A 15,019-nucleotide genomic window follows, 5' to 3' on the forward strand; every position below is an offset into this window, starting at 1 on the left:
CTTACTGCTCTTATCATGTCCACAGTTACAAGAATGAGGAGAGAAAATGATTCCTGCAGCCAAAATCAAAAGCATGGTTTTGTTCAGTTTGGCCAAAGAGACAAATGGTTCTTGAAGTATTGGCATTTTTCAATTGCTGCTTCTAAGCTACACTTAGAAGTGAGACTGCATAGTGAGACTGTTAATTCAACTTGCTTTCAATACTGGCTTTAGTATTTAGTTCTAAGTGAGTGTTTTATGTTCTTACATAATTAATAAAAATACAAAGAAGTTACTTTTATTGAAGTGGGACATTCTTAATCTGTTGTAAATATTAAGAAAATATTTTCAAAATTGTTATCGATATGACACAGGAATACTGTTTTGTACTAACTTTTTTAATTTCACTTTCAAAGAAAAAAATACGAGGATTTTGGCTTTCAGTTTTGTTAAGGATTTGAAAAACAAACCTACAGAATTCTGGAGGTTGTGTTACAGAGTTTGCTTGGGATTTTTTTAACCGTAGAAGAATCAGACATGCCAAGCCATCCCTGATTATCCTGGAACAGTACCTGAGGCTTTACAATGTATTTTGTGAACCTGCTTATCTCTTAATCAAAGGGTCAGAGGTGCATCAGTTGAATCAAACATTTGAGTTCTTGATAAACTATTTCAGGACACAGGAACATAAAGGTCAGTTAGACTGCAAAGACATATGTTTTAAAAGATGGAAGAAAGTAGTTTAACCCTGAGTCAACAAGGTGTCATTGAGTCCATCTACCCAATAGCAGGATTTTAAAAGGAGTTAGATACTCATGCATGATAACTCTTTCAACAGTTCTTGGGCCTCTAAGCATAAATCAGCCTTCACTGAGTGTTGGAAATATTCCCACTAGGTTATTACATAACTATGAAGTATTTTCTTCCTTAATTTCCATAAAGTGGCCAGTAAGAGGGGGTACTGGATTAATGTCATCTGACCTAAACATAGAAATGCTTTTCTTTGCCTATGAATAATAGGATCAGATACAGTTGAATAAAACTGATGGACTGATGGGATGACTAATAGACATTATTTAAAAGAACTGAAGATACTCTGGCAGGAAGTTAGTTTGGGAAAACAAATCAGAAAGCCATATAATAAAAATAAAATTTCCAATTTTGGAGCACAGAATACTGGAATTGGACAAAACAGTGAAAGTAGTCATCTAGGAGGGTGAGCTATTACTCCAGGGTGGCTTGTGTTCTTTAACAGTTTAGATTTTAGTGAAAGTCAAACAATGGGAAAATAAAGTTTTGAGCTGTGATAACTGTGAAAACCTTAGCTTTTCTACTTGGAGCTGGCATTAGGTGTTGGGAATTAGTACTTGCTGAACTGTATGTAAGAAAAGGTTATAGCTTTTATGGTATTTAATAGTTGGCAAAGAGGTACAGTTGTGGCAGGCTGTTGTCAGTACTGCACCACGGTCTTGCTGTCTTGAGTGTGTTATAGAGATGTCAAGCATGTTGGATTACAAAGTAAGTATTGCTTAGAAATGGATGCGTGAGTGCTGAAAAGGTTTGAGGTGGAGTCAAGAATATGTACAAGCTTCGTTCTGCAGGCTGCTAGTACAGATGCCAACATCAGAGCTCTTAAAAACAATGGCTAACTGCATAAGGTTAGTTACTGGTACTACATGAGATGATATGTGATGGTGCTTTTTGAAACTGTCACGCTCTCAGACTTAATTTCGGTAGATCTTGTCCTGTTCCATGTACTAATTTTATAATACTTTGGACAAGAATATATCATTGCTAAACCTGAAAGCATTGAATATAGCTGTGTAAGAGATATTTTAAAAGTCATTATTTGCAGTACGAAGTACACACAGAAATGCACATCTTTTTGCAGGATGGTTCTTCATAGTACTCTGGTTTGCTTTGGAAGAAGAGGAACTTGCAGACAGTATTCATAACTTGTGCTGTGTAGTTTCTCCATGATCTGTGAACATTTCTTTTCATTCTTTGACCTATAATTCAATGAGATACCACTTGTTCATGGGGCTCTTTAGAATTACTTCATCATCAGAAGCAATGACTTAACAGTCTTGAAAACTTTTGGATCTTCTCTTGCATCTCTCAGATGGTATCTTTTGGTATCTTTTACTATGTATCAGACTGTATGTGTTGTAAAACTCCTCTTTATTGCTAATAACCAGACGTGTTCCACGAGTGCTGTGCAGTGTTGATACAACTGTCTTCAGATCACAATCCTGCCATAAATAATACAGATAACCTAACTGGAGATGTTCCAGCTGGAATTGTTATTTAAGTTGTTGCTCTGCATAAAGTTGCCTTGTTTGTTTAGTGATCCACCTTGTGCTGAGGGAATAAAGCTTAATAACTATGCCAATATTCTTCTAATGCTCAACTCTCTGCTTTGCGCAACAATTAACATTTTTAAATGAACTGACAGCAGACATTTTTGTTGCAGGGGAGTTGAAAGTGAGCAGGTATCCTATACTGCCTTGGCTCACTGATACATCATTGTGGACCAGAAAATTGAACCCAGTCCAGCTTGGGATTATTTTGGTATGTAAGCGAACAAGGATCTGCCAGACCTTTTCCTTTTTCTTCATGCATTGAAGCTGTGGTATTCTCTTCTTGCATCTTGTAGGCAGCAGGTCTGGTCTTTTCTCCCAGTATTGTAGTCTGGCAAAGGCCCTTCTGTGTTAATGTTCTCTGCTTTGCAGCATTGACTTGCAGCTTTTTGGGGGCTGTACACCTTTGAAGAGAGGCTTACCAGGAGTTTCACTTATGTGATACAGTGTTTCTTTGCTGCTCATTTGCAGTGTTTCTTTGCTGCTCAAGTCTGTTGTTACCATCCCCAGCTAGAGTAGTGTGTAAATGATAACATATATGTGTTGACATCAAAGACCATTTTGTTCTGAACTTGATCCTAGCTTCTGAAACTAATGGGCTTTATCATTCTCTTGGGTGTTCACTAAAGCATACAAGTCCTGATCTATTATTCAAGTAAGTTGCATTTTTTTTTTTTTGTCTGCCAATGACTTTACAGTATATAGTGGCAAAATATACTTTGAATGACTTCTGTCTCATGTAACTGCATAAACTGAATCTTGGCCAAAGGATTTTATTAGCTGCTTTGCTCTCGTAGCTAAGCTTCTTTTTGCTCCTAAATACTGTAGGAGGAAAGTATGTGACGGAGGCAAATACATCTATTGAGCCTTGTTTCTGAGGGTGGAGCAGCTACAGTTCATTCACACCTTGTTCTTTTGGTATCATCTCTCATCTTCAAGGATACTCAAGCTGCTGAGACATCTGCTGCTTTTGATTTCACTGCTTCTGACTTCATCTTTAGTTCTAGATTATCTATGGCAAGTTTATCCATCAACAGGTTGTCTGGATATATTATGAGCTTTCCTTTTGTCGTGATGAACATCTAGTGTTCCTCCAAACTCAACCTCCTGATTACAGTGAATATATGTCTTGGTTGAATCTCTCATATACTAGCTTCCAAGCAACCTAATAGGTAGAGCTAATCTTAGTCCGAGATCAGTCACTGTTATAACCTCCTAGTTATAAGAGGTTATTTTTGATGAATGCAAGCTGTTCTTGATTTGCAGCACTTTCTGCATAATCAGATTCTCTGAGATTAATCCGTTTTTATCACTATTTTTGTCCTCTTCGCTTTTAGTATTCAAACAGTAACAGTTTTGATTACAGTGAGCTTCTGCAATCACTGTGAAATTGCTAATAATGGCAAGGATTCTGTCATCCATTGTCTTATGCGTATTTTGTGACTGAGCATCTTCACGCTTACTCGGTACTCTGAAGTCTTGTTCTTTTTGCTATTTTTTTTTTCCTTCTGACAGAAGCTATGTTCCATCTTGAATGCTGCTGTTCAATCATCAGTTACCTACTACAGGTTTTTCTTGCAGGACTTATTTCTGTTTTGACACAGCAGCATTCAAAAAAAGCATAGTGGGTTTGTGTTTTCATTGTGAATGTGCTGTTGCATTTCAGAGGAAGTTGGGTATGAGATAGTTCACTTAAATTCATGTTTCTGGCAACAACAAAACTGGAATATGATTACAGATTTTTAACTTTTCAGAAACGTTCTCTAAGAATTTCCCAGAAATCACATTAGATTGACACTTTGATTTGAAGCTAAGTGAATGATACCTCTTTTGAATGCTCATTTGGCTATTATCAACTGGTTCTTTTACAGCTTTGCAACAGATTTATTTATTTTTTTTTCAGTTTCAGACTTGCAGTTAAAACATTTGTAAGCTATGTACAGATTTGTCAGCTTTGTGTAAATAGTTCATGTAGAAACTTTTGGCATCATGGTGTCCTGTTTCCATTTGTTTGAGTATCTCAGAAGTGTTACTCATGTGGAAAACTCATAACATGAAACCTGTGCTAAACCATGCAAGTAAAAATGCGTGTCTTGACATAAAGTATCCCTGATGGTCCCAACAACTACAAAATTGCATGAATAATGAAACGGATTGGATTGTATCTGCAAGGAAAGAGCATGAATATGCAAAATATAACCCGTTTAGCTTATGCTCAAAGAACTGAGATTTCATTTATGCGTACTTTAACCTGTCTTTTCTTTGTTATTTTTAGGATGTTGAGTGTCACTGGAATTTGGGTTCTTAAAAGACATGCAGTTGCAGAGCAACCGTACTTGATTAGCAAATTATTTATTAACTTTGTTTGGAAAGTCTTTTATCTTCTCAATTGACCTGACAAGAAAGGAAATGTTTGTTTCTATTATGCTGTTAAATATTTGTAACTGTGCATCTTTTTGCGTAATAACACTTCACTACTCCTGATAATACTAGGAAGTTATGTAGCTGTCTTCATTACTAGCCATCTTTCTTTTCCCATTCAGTCATTAACAGTGTAAAGCACCATAGTGTAGAAGCAGCTTTTTCTCTCTGTGAATTCATATGTAGAGTAAGTGCTCATATGGTCTGATGTCTGGGGGAGAATTGTGCTTTATGAATCATTACCTCTACTTAGAGTTATATTTTTCAAAATGGGGAATTCCTACTGAAAGCTGAAGTTCCCTTAAAACACATATAATCAACCAACCAAAAACCTTTCTGTTCTTTTGGTTGTAAAATAGATTTATGCTTATAGAGTGTAGAAACTACCTTGAGCCACTTAAATAACATGAAATTGTTTTCTAGAAATTCTTGAAGCTACAGTCATCCTAGAAAAGGTTACTTTTGGTTAGGGGTAGGTAGAAAAAGGGACGTTTGGCAAAAGATTCCAGATGAGTTCCCATACTGCTTACACAAAGAAGCTGTGGGAATAACTCTCTGGTTGTAAGAAACCATGACAGATCACTGGGATGACAGTTGCTCTTGATTTGGGCTCAGTGTATGTTTGCATGCAAATATACATTATTTTATTGATTGCAGAAATGAGAATGGTGCTTAGCCTCTGCATTTCAGAGTCGGCTTGTTTCACTGATTTTCCACATAACATCCACTAGTCCTGGGTGACTCCTTATATATCAAATATTAAGTTTCAGATCAACCTGAATTTAGACTTTAAGGTATCTAAATTAATGTTTTTACTTCCCTGGCTTTTATTTTGAGTCTCTTTGGTTTTATGGCACATCTGTTCTGGTGAGTATCTCGGTCAAGCTGAATTTTTGTGCTCAGCTTTTACATTTTGGGGGGGCAGGGGGTTGTGGGTTTTGGTGTTTTTTTTCCCTTCTCTTCTTTTTTCTTAACTAGAAGTGACTTTTGATGTAGAATGAAGAATCTTTGGGGTTCTAGAGAGGCTTCAAAGTATCTCAAAATTCTGGCCCAGCAGGCTGCACTTAACCAGAAATGATCACGATTTTATTTTCATAATGTTCTTTCCGGAAGCACTGTAGCTACACAGATGTAAGAAAGTTTGTTGTCTTTGTTGCAGTTTTAGAACTATGGGATATAAGATTTCTGATATGATAAAAGTGCTGGGTACATCACAAGGTGATAGCTTTCTATGAATTAGTATCCATTTATGAAATTTCTGCTAATTACAAATTAGAAGGAACTATGTTCTAAACCCTATTCTGAAACAGAATTAAGGTTGAGGGTGTGTCAGGAATCCAAGATAACCCATATTAATGAAGATATGGTTAGCACAAAGTGTTCTAAAGCCCTGTTCACTTCCAAAGCATCATGAACTAGCCAGTTTGTTTTATAAGCTATAAAACATGTACTTGGAAATCTGTTAGAAATTGATCATGTAAAATGTTTATAATTTAAGACAATCTACAGATATTGGATCCAGTTCATACCCAGTAATTTTGGTAGCAAAACTTACATTCATTCTGACAAGAATAGTAGGATGCTTTGTCCTTGGATATACAATACTTGATTTTTCTGTGTGTGTCTAAATTGCTCTGCTCTTTCACAAGTGTCTGTTTTTAGACAAATCACTATTTCCAGCATACTTGTTTTAAGTTCTTGCATAGAAATAATTTAAGCAGTGAAGCAAAGCTAAATATTTGGTGTTGCTTCATCTTTTACTGGTGTTGCTACTCATGATTAAATACTTCAGAGTATTTCAAATCCCTGACCCCAAAAATACATTGTCATTTGATTTACCCTGATCATTTTTCTTTTTGTTAATTAGATGAACATTGTTACAGTACTATCATAGCAGTGTTATTCTTAAATAATCCCTCTTTTTTAGCTATTTTCACCATCTTCTATTGCAAATTAAGATCTGATAATTAAAATACTTATAAATGGTTTTTATGTTCCAGTCCAAGTTGCTCATCAGCTGCTAGGGCATAAGTCTTAGAAGGTGTTTATGGTTTACTGAAGCTATGTGCTAAAATTCTTTAAGAGGTCTGGGTTTTAGCACTGCTTTCTTAGATTGAATTAGAAAAACACGTGGTAGATGTCAATCTAATATTAGTATACATTTTTCATACAATTTAAGTTGCTAAAGCTGTTTCTTCTGTCAAATATTCCATACTTTGTAGACAACCATTAAGACTTGCTGAGGTCAGGTAATTTAATTTATGATTAATAACATTATTTAAATATAACAGAGGCAGCACCATACTTCAGCAGATTAAATTTGCTTTTAATGCAGCATCAACAAAGAAGATACAGGCATAAGCAATTTTGAGGGTTATGTTCAGTTTTTCTTTTTTTTTTTTAATAGGAAACCCTTGAAAGGTTAAATTTTATATTAGAACTGATGACTTAACAGGTTTTGTAGGAGACATACTTCTTGCTATCTCTTTGATAGTGTTTTCTCATATAAACACAGAAAATCTGTGTCAATAATGTTGTGTTAAGCTGTTTATTTAATGTGGTTTTTAAAGGTCAATTAATTTAAATATTTTATAGTTCATCTAATGTATGGTCTGTGTCTGTAAAGATGTTTTGAGGGAACTATCTCCTCCAAAGAGCAGTTGGAAGTCAGCTGCACTGTTTTACAGTTGTCCTAAAGTAATCTACAGCTGTGTTCTGGGAATTTGGGTTATGGTGGACAATTAAAAGAAAATTGAGCTTGTTTTTGCAGAATATTTTTGTTGGGTCATAGTGTGTCTTCATGCACTTAGTTTAGCATTTCAGATCTTTAATACCTCTGGCATGATGTAAAAAGCTTTTTTAATCCTTATGTAGAATTGCAGGAAGCGCTAGAGTCAAAGTACTGCTAACCATCTTAAGACTTGCTTCCTGGTTTTCATGAGGTGAGGTAACTAGAAAAGGTTACGTGAAGCAAGTTTATCTTACAATTTCTGCATACCAAATAAAATGCTTTAAAATGCTGAAATGCTCTTCCAGAACTCTGAAGTACATCTAAACTCTAAATAAGTAACAACTTGAAAAATTTATTGCAGATTGCCAAGTTACTTCTTTCCTATAAGTTATCGTCACCCTTATCTCTATTTTAACCGTACAGGATTTTAAAAGTTTGAATCTTAATTCGTTATTCACTAGGTTAAAGACTGAAATCTCCATTAGAGAGAGAGAACCTAAGTTGGAGGTAATGTTTTTTCTTTTCTCCACACAGTTTAACAATATCTCTGGACTTCATAACTAGTTTGAATGTCCCAGGCAATTTTTCTTTAGCTATACAAAAACCACTGGGTCAGGGTGGTTAGAAGATATGCATAGTGTAGAAATCTAGCTTTGTGCTTTAAAACAGAAAGGTACGGCAGCGTTGGAGGGACACCTTCAGTATGCCTGCCACATGCAAGGATTTCCAGTTTGCAGTCAGTCCGTTCTGATTGATTTATATGCCAGGCTCCAATGAAGTAATGGTTTAGAGCTTAATTTATCATCATCTTCAGGGAATCTGGAAATTGACCTGAAATATAACCTGAGATGTGTGTAAATACTGACTCTAAACTGTAACTTTTGGAGGTTTTTGTTTACACTTCTTTAAAGAGGAAGATCTTTGGAAAAGCCTCTTTAGGCCTGAATTCTGATTTTCCCCTGTTTTCTGCATATCAGGAAGTGAGATGATCTCGCTACATTGTGGTTTGCTTTGGGAATTTTTCATTTAAATATGATCTTTGGATTCTGATTTTAGAGTTTGTTTTTTTTTTTTTCTTCTGAAAGAAGCTGTCTTTCTGTTGCCCTTCAGAAAGGGTGATCTGTTACAGAAATCCCAGCTGGTAAGAGTGTGGGAGAAGTCCTCCAATCTAGTAAAGATTTTTTTTGTAACACTGCTTGCCTAAGTTGTTTTTTGGTTTGTTTTTTTTTTTAACAAGCAGTAATTTTAAAGAAATGTAAGAAGAGAAGACTGTTCGTCTTCATTCACCAGCATTAAGCAAGATTCTCAAACATACACAGTAACACATTTCCTTTCCGTAGACTCCATTACCACTTCAGATGTGTTTACTCTTAGTTTTTCTTTCCCTTTTTTTTCTTTTTTTTTTTTCCTTTAATCCCAAATTGTGTTTTTGCAAATTCAACATATTCTGAAATGCTGTTTTTGCTTCATAAAACTGTGTTCTGTTATCCTGGCTTTCATTTTAAAATTAAAAATATAGCACACCCCTGCCTCCCTAAAAAAAAAAAAAAAAAAAAGAGGCACTAAAAGCAAACCAGCACTTGTACCTTAACCTTTTTTGCTGGAAAAGATGGGGAATACAGACAGAATAGCCTACTTGGGTGTTAGCTGTCTGAATTTACAGAAAACCTGAACCGAAACCTTTCAGAACAGTGATGAGCTGCCCATTCCATGTGGCCTGGGCCATGTGGAACCTCAGGTTGTCTTTCCAGAGTGCTATGGAATGCCTGTTACTTTGCTGCAGTCAGATACTTGACATTTTGGCAGTTTATTGCAATACACAGTAAGAAGACAAACACACAAATTTGTGGAATTTGTTACGTCAATCTGGGGAAATAATTGGGATCTTGTACATTGTCTTTTGGTGTACATTGTGGGCGGATTCATACTTCATATAATTAATCTAAATATTTTATTCCAGATACCACAGCCTGAAATGTCGCGTTCTAGTTAGTGATTTTTCACAGTTGTTGGTGCAAATTTAGCCTTTAAAAGCTTAGTCAAAATGTAATTGTAGTTACTTGTTATATATGCACTTACAGTCAGAGCTTCCAGCTCATTTCCTCAAAGAGAAACCTGATTGTTACCATGCCTCTGGACTGCTCTGTAAACCAAACCAGCATTTGGGAACAATCAAGGAATGTGCCTCAAAGTGATTGTGTTGTTTCACACCAAGCAGTTAACTTAAATGCAGCTGTAATACAGGTTTTGTTACCTAAGAATACTCTTCCATCTCTTGGATTCAAAATTATGTCTTGTACTACTCCCTTGAAGTAGTCTTACTCTAAAAGCTGATTTCATATAGACAATATGGTGGGTAGTTCATTAGTATAGCCAGTATTCGGTAGTCTGACCACAGTTTGTCTCGTGCTTTAGAAAATCGATTCATTGTAATTTTCACATTTTCCAGTCTTTTTAATGTCTGAATTTTTCATTTTCTTACACTGGAACCAGTATTTTTGCATGCAGAGTACTAAGACTATATTTTATTCCTCGTATTGAATGGAAGGCTATTGTTTTTCAGCTTACAGAACGATTTCTTTAAATGCTGTATGTTTTTTCTTAATGTTGTGGGATTTTAGTGTGTCACAGTTGCTAGGTTTTGCTTATTCATCTGCAGTTCTCAGCAGACATAAATTATCTCATTGGAGAAATATTCTATTTAATTGAAATTAACTGTTTGTTTAGTGGTCTAAAAGATCACTGTTCTTCGTGGCTAAGTTTTACACAACAATCATCATCAAAAAACATGCTTTTTCTTTTTTTGCCTCATTTTATCGGTATTATGACTCACAGGAAGGTATGCTGATGAGAGACAGCTTTATTCTGAATGAGAAATGAATATATATGTACATATATTTTCTTCTTCCCCACTTACTCCCTTCCTGTGGTTTGCTGCAAGTGAGAATGAGGGGCTAGGGTTGAATGAAGCTGGGATTTTAGTTACTAGAAGGTGAGGAAGGTTGTGATGGATTCCCTTTATATGTTAAGGGCAGATTTAGCCTTTAAGAGTTTCTTGATGTGAATCTTGTATGTGTATATAAATGTCTTCCATCCAGAGTTTCCAGTGTGGAAACACTGCTCTGTGTGTGTGGATGAGGCATTAATCATCTCTTTATTTAAACCCTTTTATTTTACTTTTTTGCGTATGTTTTCAAAACTTCCTATGTATGAAGTGTAATTCTGTACTTGTTAGCTCTGCAACTACACTTCACCCTCAAGCTGCTGTTGAAAAGTAGTAGCTAAAGGTCATGTGTATAAGCACTCTTCCATAAAGAGTTGACTGGATTTTCATATGAAAACAGCTCTAAATATTTACTAGCATTTATACAGCTCTGTATAGCTGAAGTGTTTCCCTGGAATAGATGAGGTAATTAAGAAAAGTTACGGTAAAATTACTTATGTCAAACAAAGCTGATGGGTGGCTCTGAATGTTGGCTTTTGTCTTGGAACTGTCATGAGTTTCTGGAGTTTTCCACCAAATATTACCCTTCCTCCACCCCTCCAATAGAAATTCTGTGTATTAGAGAATGTCAATTACTGATTTTGATAGCTCAATAAATGAGAGGGAAGAGGAAAAAAAAAAGGAAAGCTTAGATTGACACAAGTAACAAATATAGATTGTAATATGGCCTCTTGAGTTAATTCTTTATTATAAATGAAAAAATAGTGGAACAGGATGAAAATATTCTTACGAGTGAGTTGTAAGATTTCATCATTAAAGGATATGCCACAGCAGTCTCTTATTCCTGCTCAGAATATTCTTCTGACTTAAATTCAAAGTAGGAAATGTAATATTCTTGGATTAGTTTTTTAAGTGAAAGTGAAGTTTCAAAACAGATTTCTGAATGTTCATAGTATGTAGCACCTCTTCGAGAATAATAACTTTCTGTAAAATAATTTGGCATATAGGTGAATCACGTGAGTTGTTTTTAATTCCTGGATCAGTAGAACAACATATCTAGACTCTCAGCTTGAAAATACGTAATAAAATCAAAGTAGCAGGGAAATGGTTCTCCCTTTAAAGAGTCCTGAACTGTATGTCAATTAGGTAATGTTAAAAGTGGTTTTAGCCAAAAATTATTTCCAATCATTTTGAGAAATAAAGTACAAATGCATTTAGATTAATGAGATATTTGGTGATATTGTATCTCTCACATCTTCTGTCTGCATGTCACTGTTTAGAGACTACTTCCAATTTAAGTTTTAATTTTTATAAGGTATTTTGGGAGACTTTGCTCCTAAGTTCATTTCGTATATAGAATTTATATCTTAATTCAGACCAACAGTTGTTCTTCCATATTCCTTCCACCCCTGCTTTCTTTTGTCTGTCACCATCATCATTGGAGCTACTTATTCTGAAAAATTCTGAATGGGTTAGAAATTATAGCTAACTTTTACCAAATTTAAATCTTTACAGCAAAACTTGAGTTCCATTATTGAAAGGGTGGGAGAAGCTGGTGTTCCTGTAACAAATGAAATGTTAGAAACTACTATTTAGGATTTTGACTATTTGAATATGAACATATGAGCAAATTGCATATAACAAGACGACCAGACTATTTTGTAGGTTTAGGTTGGGTTTTTTTTTAGGTACAGTTGGCATTTGAAATACACAGTTCAGTCTGTCTATGAAATATTCTGATTATTTTCTTTTTCCTGGTCACTCTAAAGCACTGGAAGCATGTGGCTTTATTTGAAATAATATGAGGTTTAAGCAATCAGTTTGTGTACAGAGTTCATACGCTATTCTTTAGATTTTATTATACAATAAGATTCTCATTTTTACTTGCATAATTCAATCCTGATTTGTATTTCCTTTTCATAAAGAGTTTTCATTTGAAAGGTGACACAGGTTCACTTTTTCAGTAAATCCAAATCTGTAGTTGCTCAACTAAATTACGGATTTAAGTTAGTTTGAATTTCAACTGTTAGCCTGTTTTCTCACTTGACTCATTAGTATTGCAGAGTCAGTTGGTCACTATAAAGGTACAAACTGGCTGGTTGTGGTTTTGTTTTGTTTTCCCCCCTCCCATGTTTTTGGCTTTGCACATCAACAAAAATTTCCAAGTAGCTGTGTTATCTGCATCTGTGTGTCCTCTGCGTGTGCAAGTACAGGAACTTCCTGTTGTATTTTGGAACATTCCATGCGTCACACAAAGGGGACAACTTAACTTTCCTTTTTGGAGATGAAATGCAGAAGTAGAGAGTGGTAGTTGACTGCTGTATTCAAAGCTGAGTTTGTAAATAGGTAAGAAAAATGCAGCTGTTAGTTAAATTCAGCCTATCTTGCTAGGAAAATTTGTGAGAATTACCAAATAGGAAATGTACAAGACTGCTTTTTGAGTGTCACGTTGTGGAGTACAGCCATGTGTTGCTTTATTTCATTTGTGGTTAAAAATAACTTGTTTTGGTTTTTTTCAGCAAACAAGAGCATGACTCTTCAGACGAAACAAAAGAATTCAATAGAAGTCAAACTAAAAAAGTTGCATCAGCTGAAAAGAATGAAGAAAAGTCATCATTGTCAAATACAGAAAATGCTCCTAGTTTGGAACTCCCTGACAACAGCTCAAAGAATTCTTTGCATGGGAAAGGAGCATGTTGTGATTCATATAACAACAAACAATTAGTAGATGAGAAACAAAAATGTATTCATGGTGAAAGCGAGTTAAGAACTTGCCAAAGTTCAGATAATGTTATCTTGAATGAGCAGACTAAAGTGCATAGTTTGGATGTAACTGCGCTTTCAGCAATGAACCCAAGGGACTTAAAACTAACATTAGGTGAAGATGTTAGTTTTGAGCAGTTCTTGAGAAAAAGAGATGAACCTGAATCCATTAGTTCAGACATTAGTGAACAAGGTAGTATTCATTTGGAGCCTTTGACTCCATCAGAGGTACTAGAGCATGAAGCTACTGAAATCCTTCAAAAAGGTAATGTTCCACCTTCAGCAAAGAAAGCTGGACAACTCTCTGAACAAACAGATGAGACTTCTAAAGAAAGCAATCCCAACAGAATGGAAACAGTTGTACACAAGACAGATGAAAATGAAGCAAGCTGAAATTATGTTAATTTTATTGTTTGTTAAAAACAATGGTAAGAACACCATGGACCATTCCTGATGAGTGTGCTCATTTTCTAATTACTAAAAACAGAGAGGGGTGGGAGAGAGAAGAGATGCTGAAGTGAAGTCTTGCATATGAAGACAGCATGTATGTGTATGTGCAACTGATTTAACTAAATTTACAAAAGGTGATGTTCAGATACATCTTCCTGTCTCTTGGATGTGATGTATGATTGACATTTGAAAGGAGGAATAAATTCTAATTTTATAGTTTACTAGCCTGGGATAAGATGATTTGTTTGCCAAGAAAATATTTTTTTAAATCCTTCAGTGTGAATATCATTAAACAGTGGAACTTAGTATGGATTAACTTCTGATGCTAAAATGGAGCACACTTGCAATGATGGTTATTGGTCTGCTGATACTTTGGGTAAACCTAACCCATTGGACTTGATGTCACATTCCTGTCTGTAGAAGCATGTAAACAGAATTATGAGTCTGTGCACCTCTGTACAGGTGTAATCCTGCCAGGCTATAAGCTTACCTTAATAAACTTTCAGTGAAAGTGAAACTATTACAATAAAAATATATATTTGTGGGGTTTTCAGTGTGCAGGCTGTGCAGAAATACCTAACATAATTGTATAAAGTAGAACATAATGCTGAAAGTACTGTAGCTGTTAGGCTTTTATCGTTGTTTATTATGATTCTTAGCCTTAGACCCATAGGAATGGTCTGTAAGTCACACCAAAGTCCAGTTTAATGTAAAAATTGTTTTAAGCAAAATTAAGGAAAACCCCAGACTGGAAACATCAACTGGCTTGCGTTCTGCCATTTTGCAGCTGCTACTGGCAAACTGTTACAAAAAGGACACAAGGGCATATAAAGTGGAATTGTACAGTTCAATTTCAGGACTTTTTTTGTAGTCTAAATGGTGTACAGAAGGATGGCTGCTGATTTTCATTTAGTTTCTTTTGGTTTTGTTTTTGTTTTCTTTGTCTTCTAGTTAGCAGCTAGATGTAGGAATGCATCTGATTAACAGTAGCTTGCTCTTATGACTTCATTGCTCCATTTGAAACATTCAGAATGTGCTTTTGACTTACAGTTTTGTTTTTAATGAATGCTAAATGTTTTGAACAGCTGTTAAAGCACTGCTGTAAATTATTACTTTTTGAGTAAATATTTGCAACAAAATTTTGTCTTTGTGCATAATTTGATGCTCAGCTTGAAACTTTGTGCAGAGTCTTCTCACCTTTATAAAAAAAGTTTTAGTGATGGTTCCCCAAATTTATTTCATTTTAACATTGTGAATTTGAGACTTATGGTGGTGTTTTTGTTGGGGGGGGGGGGGGGGGGGGGGGGGGAAGAGGTACTGTTGCTTTAGAACTAAATGAGTAAGCACCTATGCATAAACGTATTTTTAAGA

At 35.3% G+C, this 15,019-nt stretch overlaps 1 protein-coding gene across 7 annotated transcripts in view; it reads left to right on the forward strand.

The window, feature by feature from the left end:
* Positions 1 to 14,787, forward strand: part of ZNF280D (zinc finger protein 280D) — a 44,196-nt gene extending 29,409 nt beyond the window's left edge. For 6 of the 7 annotated variants that reach the window (XM_062627740.1, XM_062627714.1, XM_062627732.1 and 3 more), the window contains one exon: positions 12,955 to 14,787. In XM_062627740.1, coding sequence (XP_062483724.1) covers positions 12,955 to 13,591 — 637 coding nt within the window. In that variant the 3' untranslated portion in view covers positions 13,592 to 14,787. Of the gene's footprint in view, positions 1 to 2,452; positions 2,551 to 12,954 lie in introns of all 7 variants that reach the window. The other variant, XR_009966474.1, reaches the window with a different exon arrangement.
* The last annotated feature ends 232 nt before the right edge of the window (positions 14,788 to 15,019 follow it).

Source organism: Pezoporus occidentalis, unplaced genomic scaffold (genome assembly GCF_034315485.1).
Source record: "Pezoporus occidentalis ecotype Australia unplaced genomic scaffold, CSIRO_AGI_Poc_V1 ctg11, whole genome shotgun sequence".
NCBI lineage: Eukaryota > Metazoa > Chordata > Aves > Psittaciformes > Psittacidae > Pezoporus > Pezoporus occidentalis.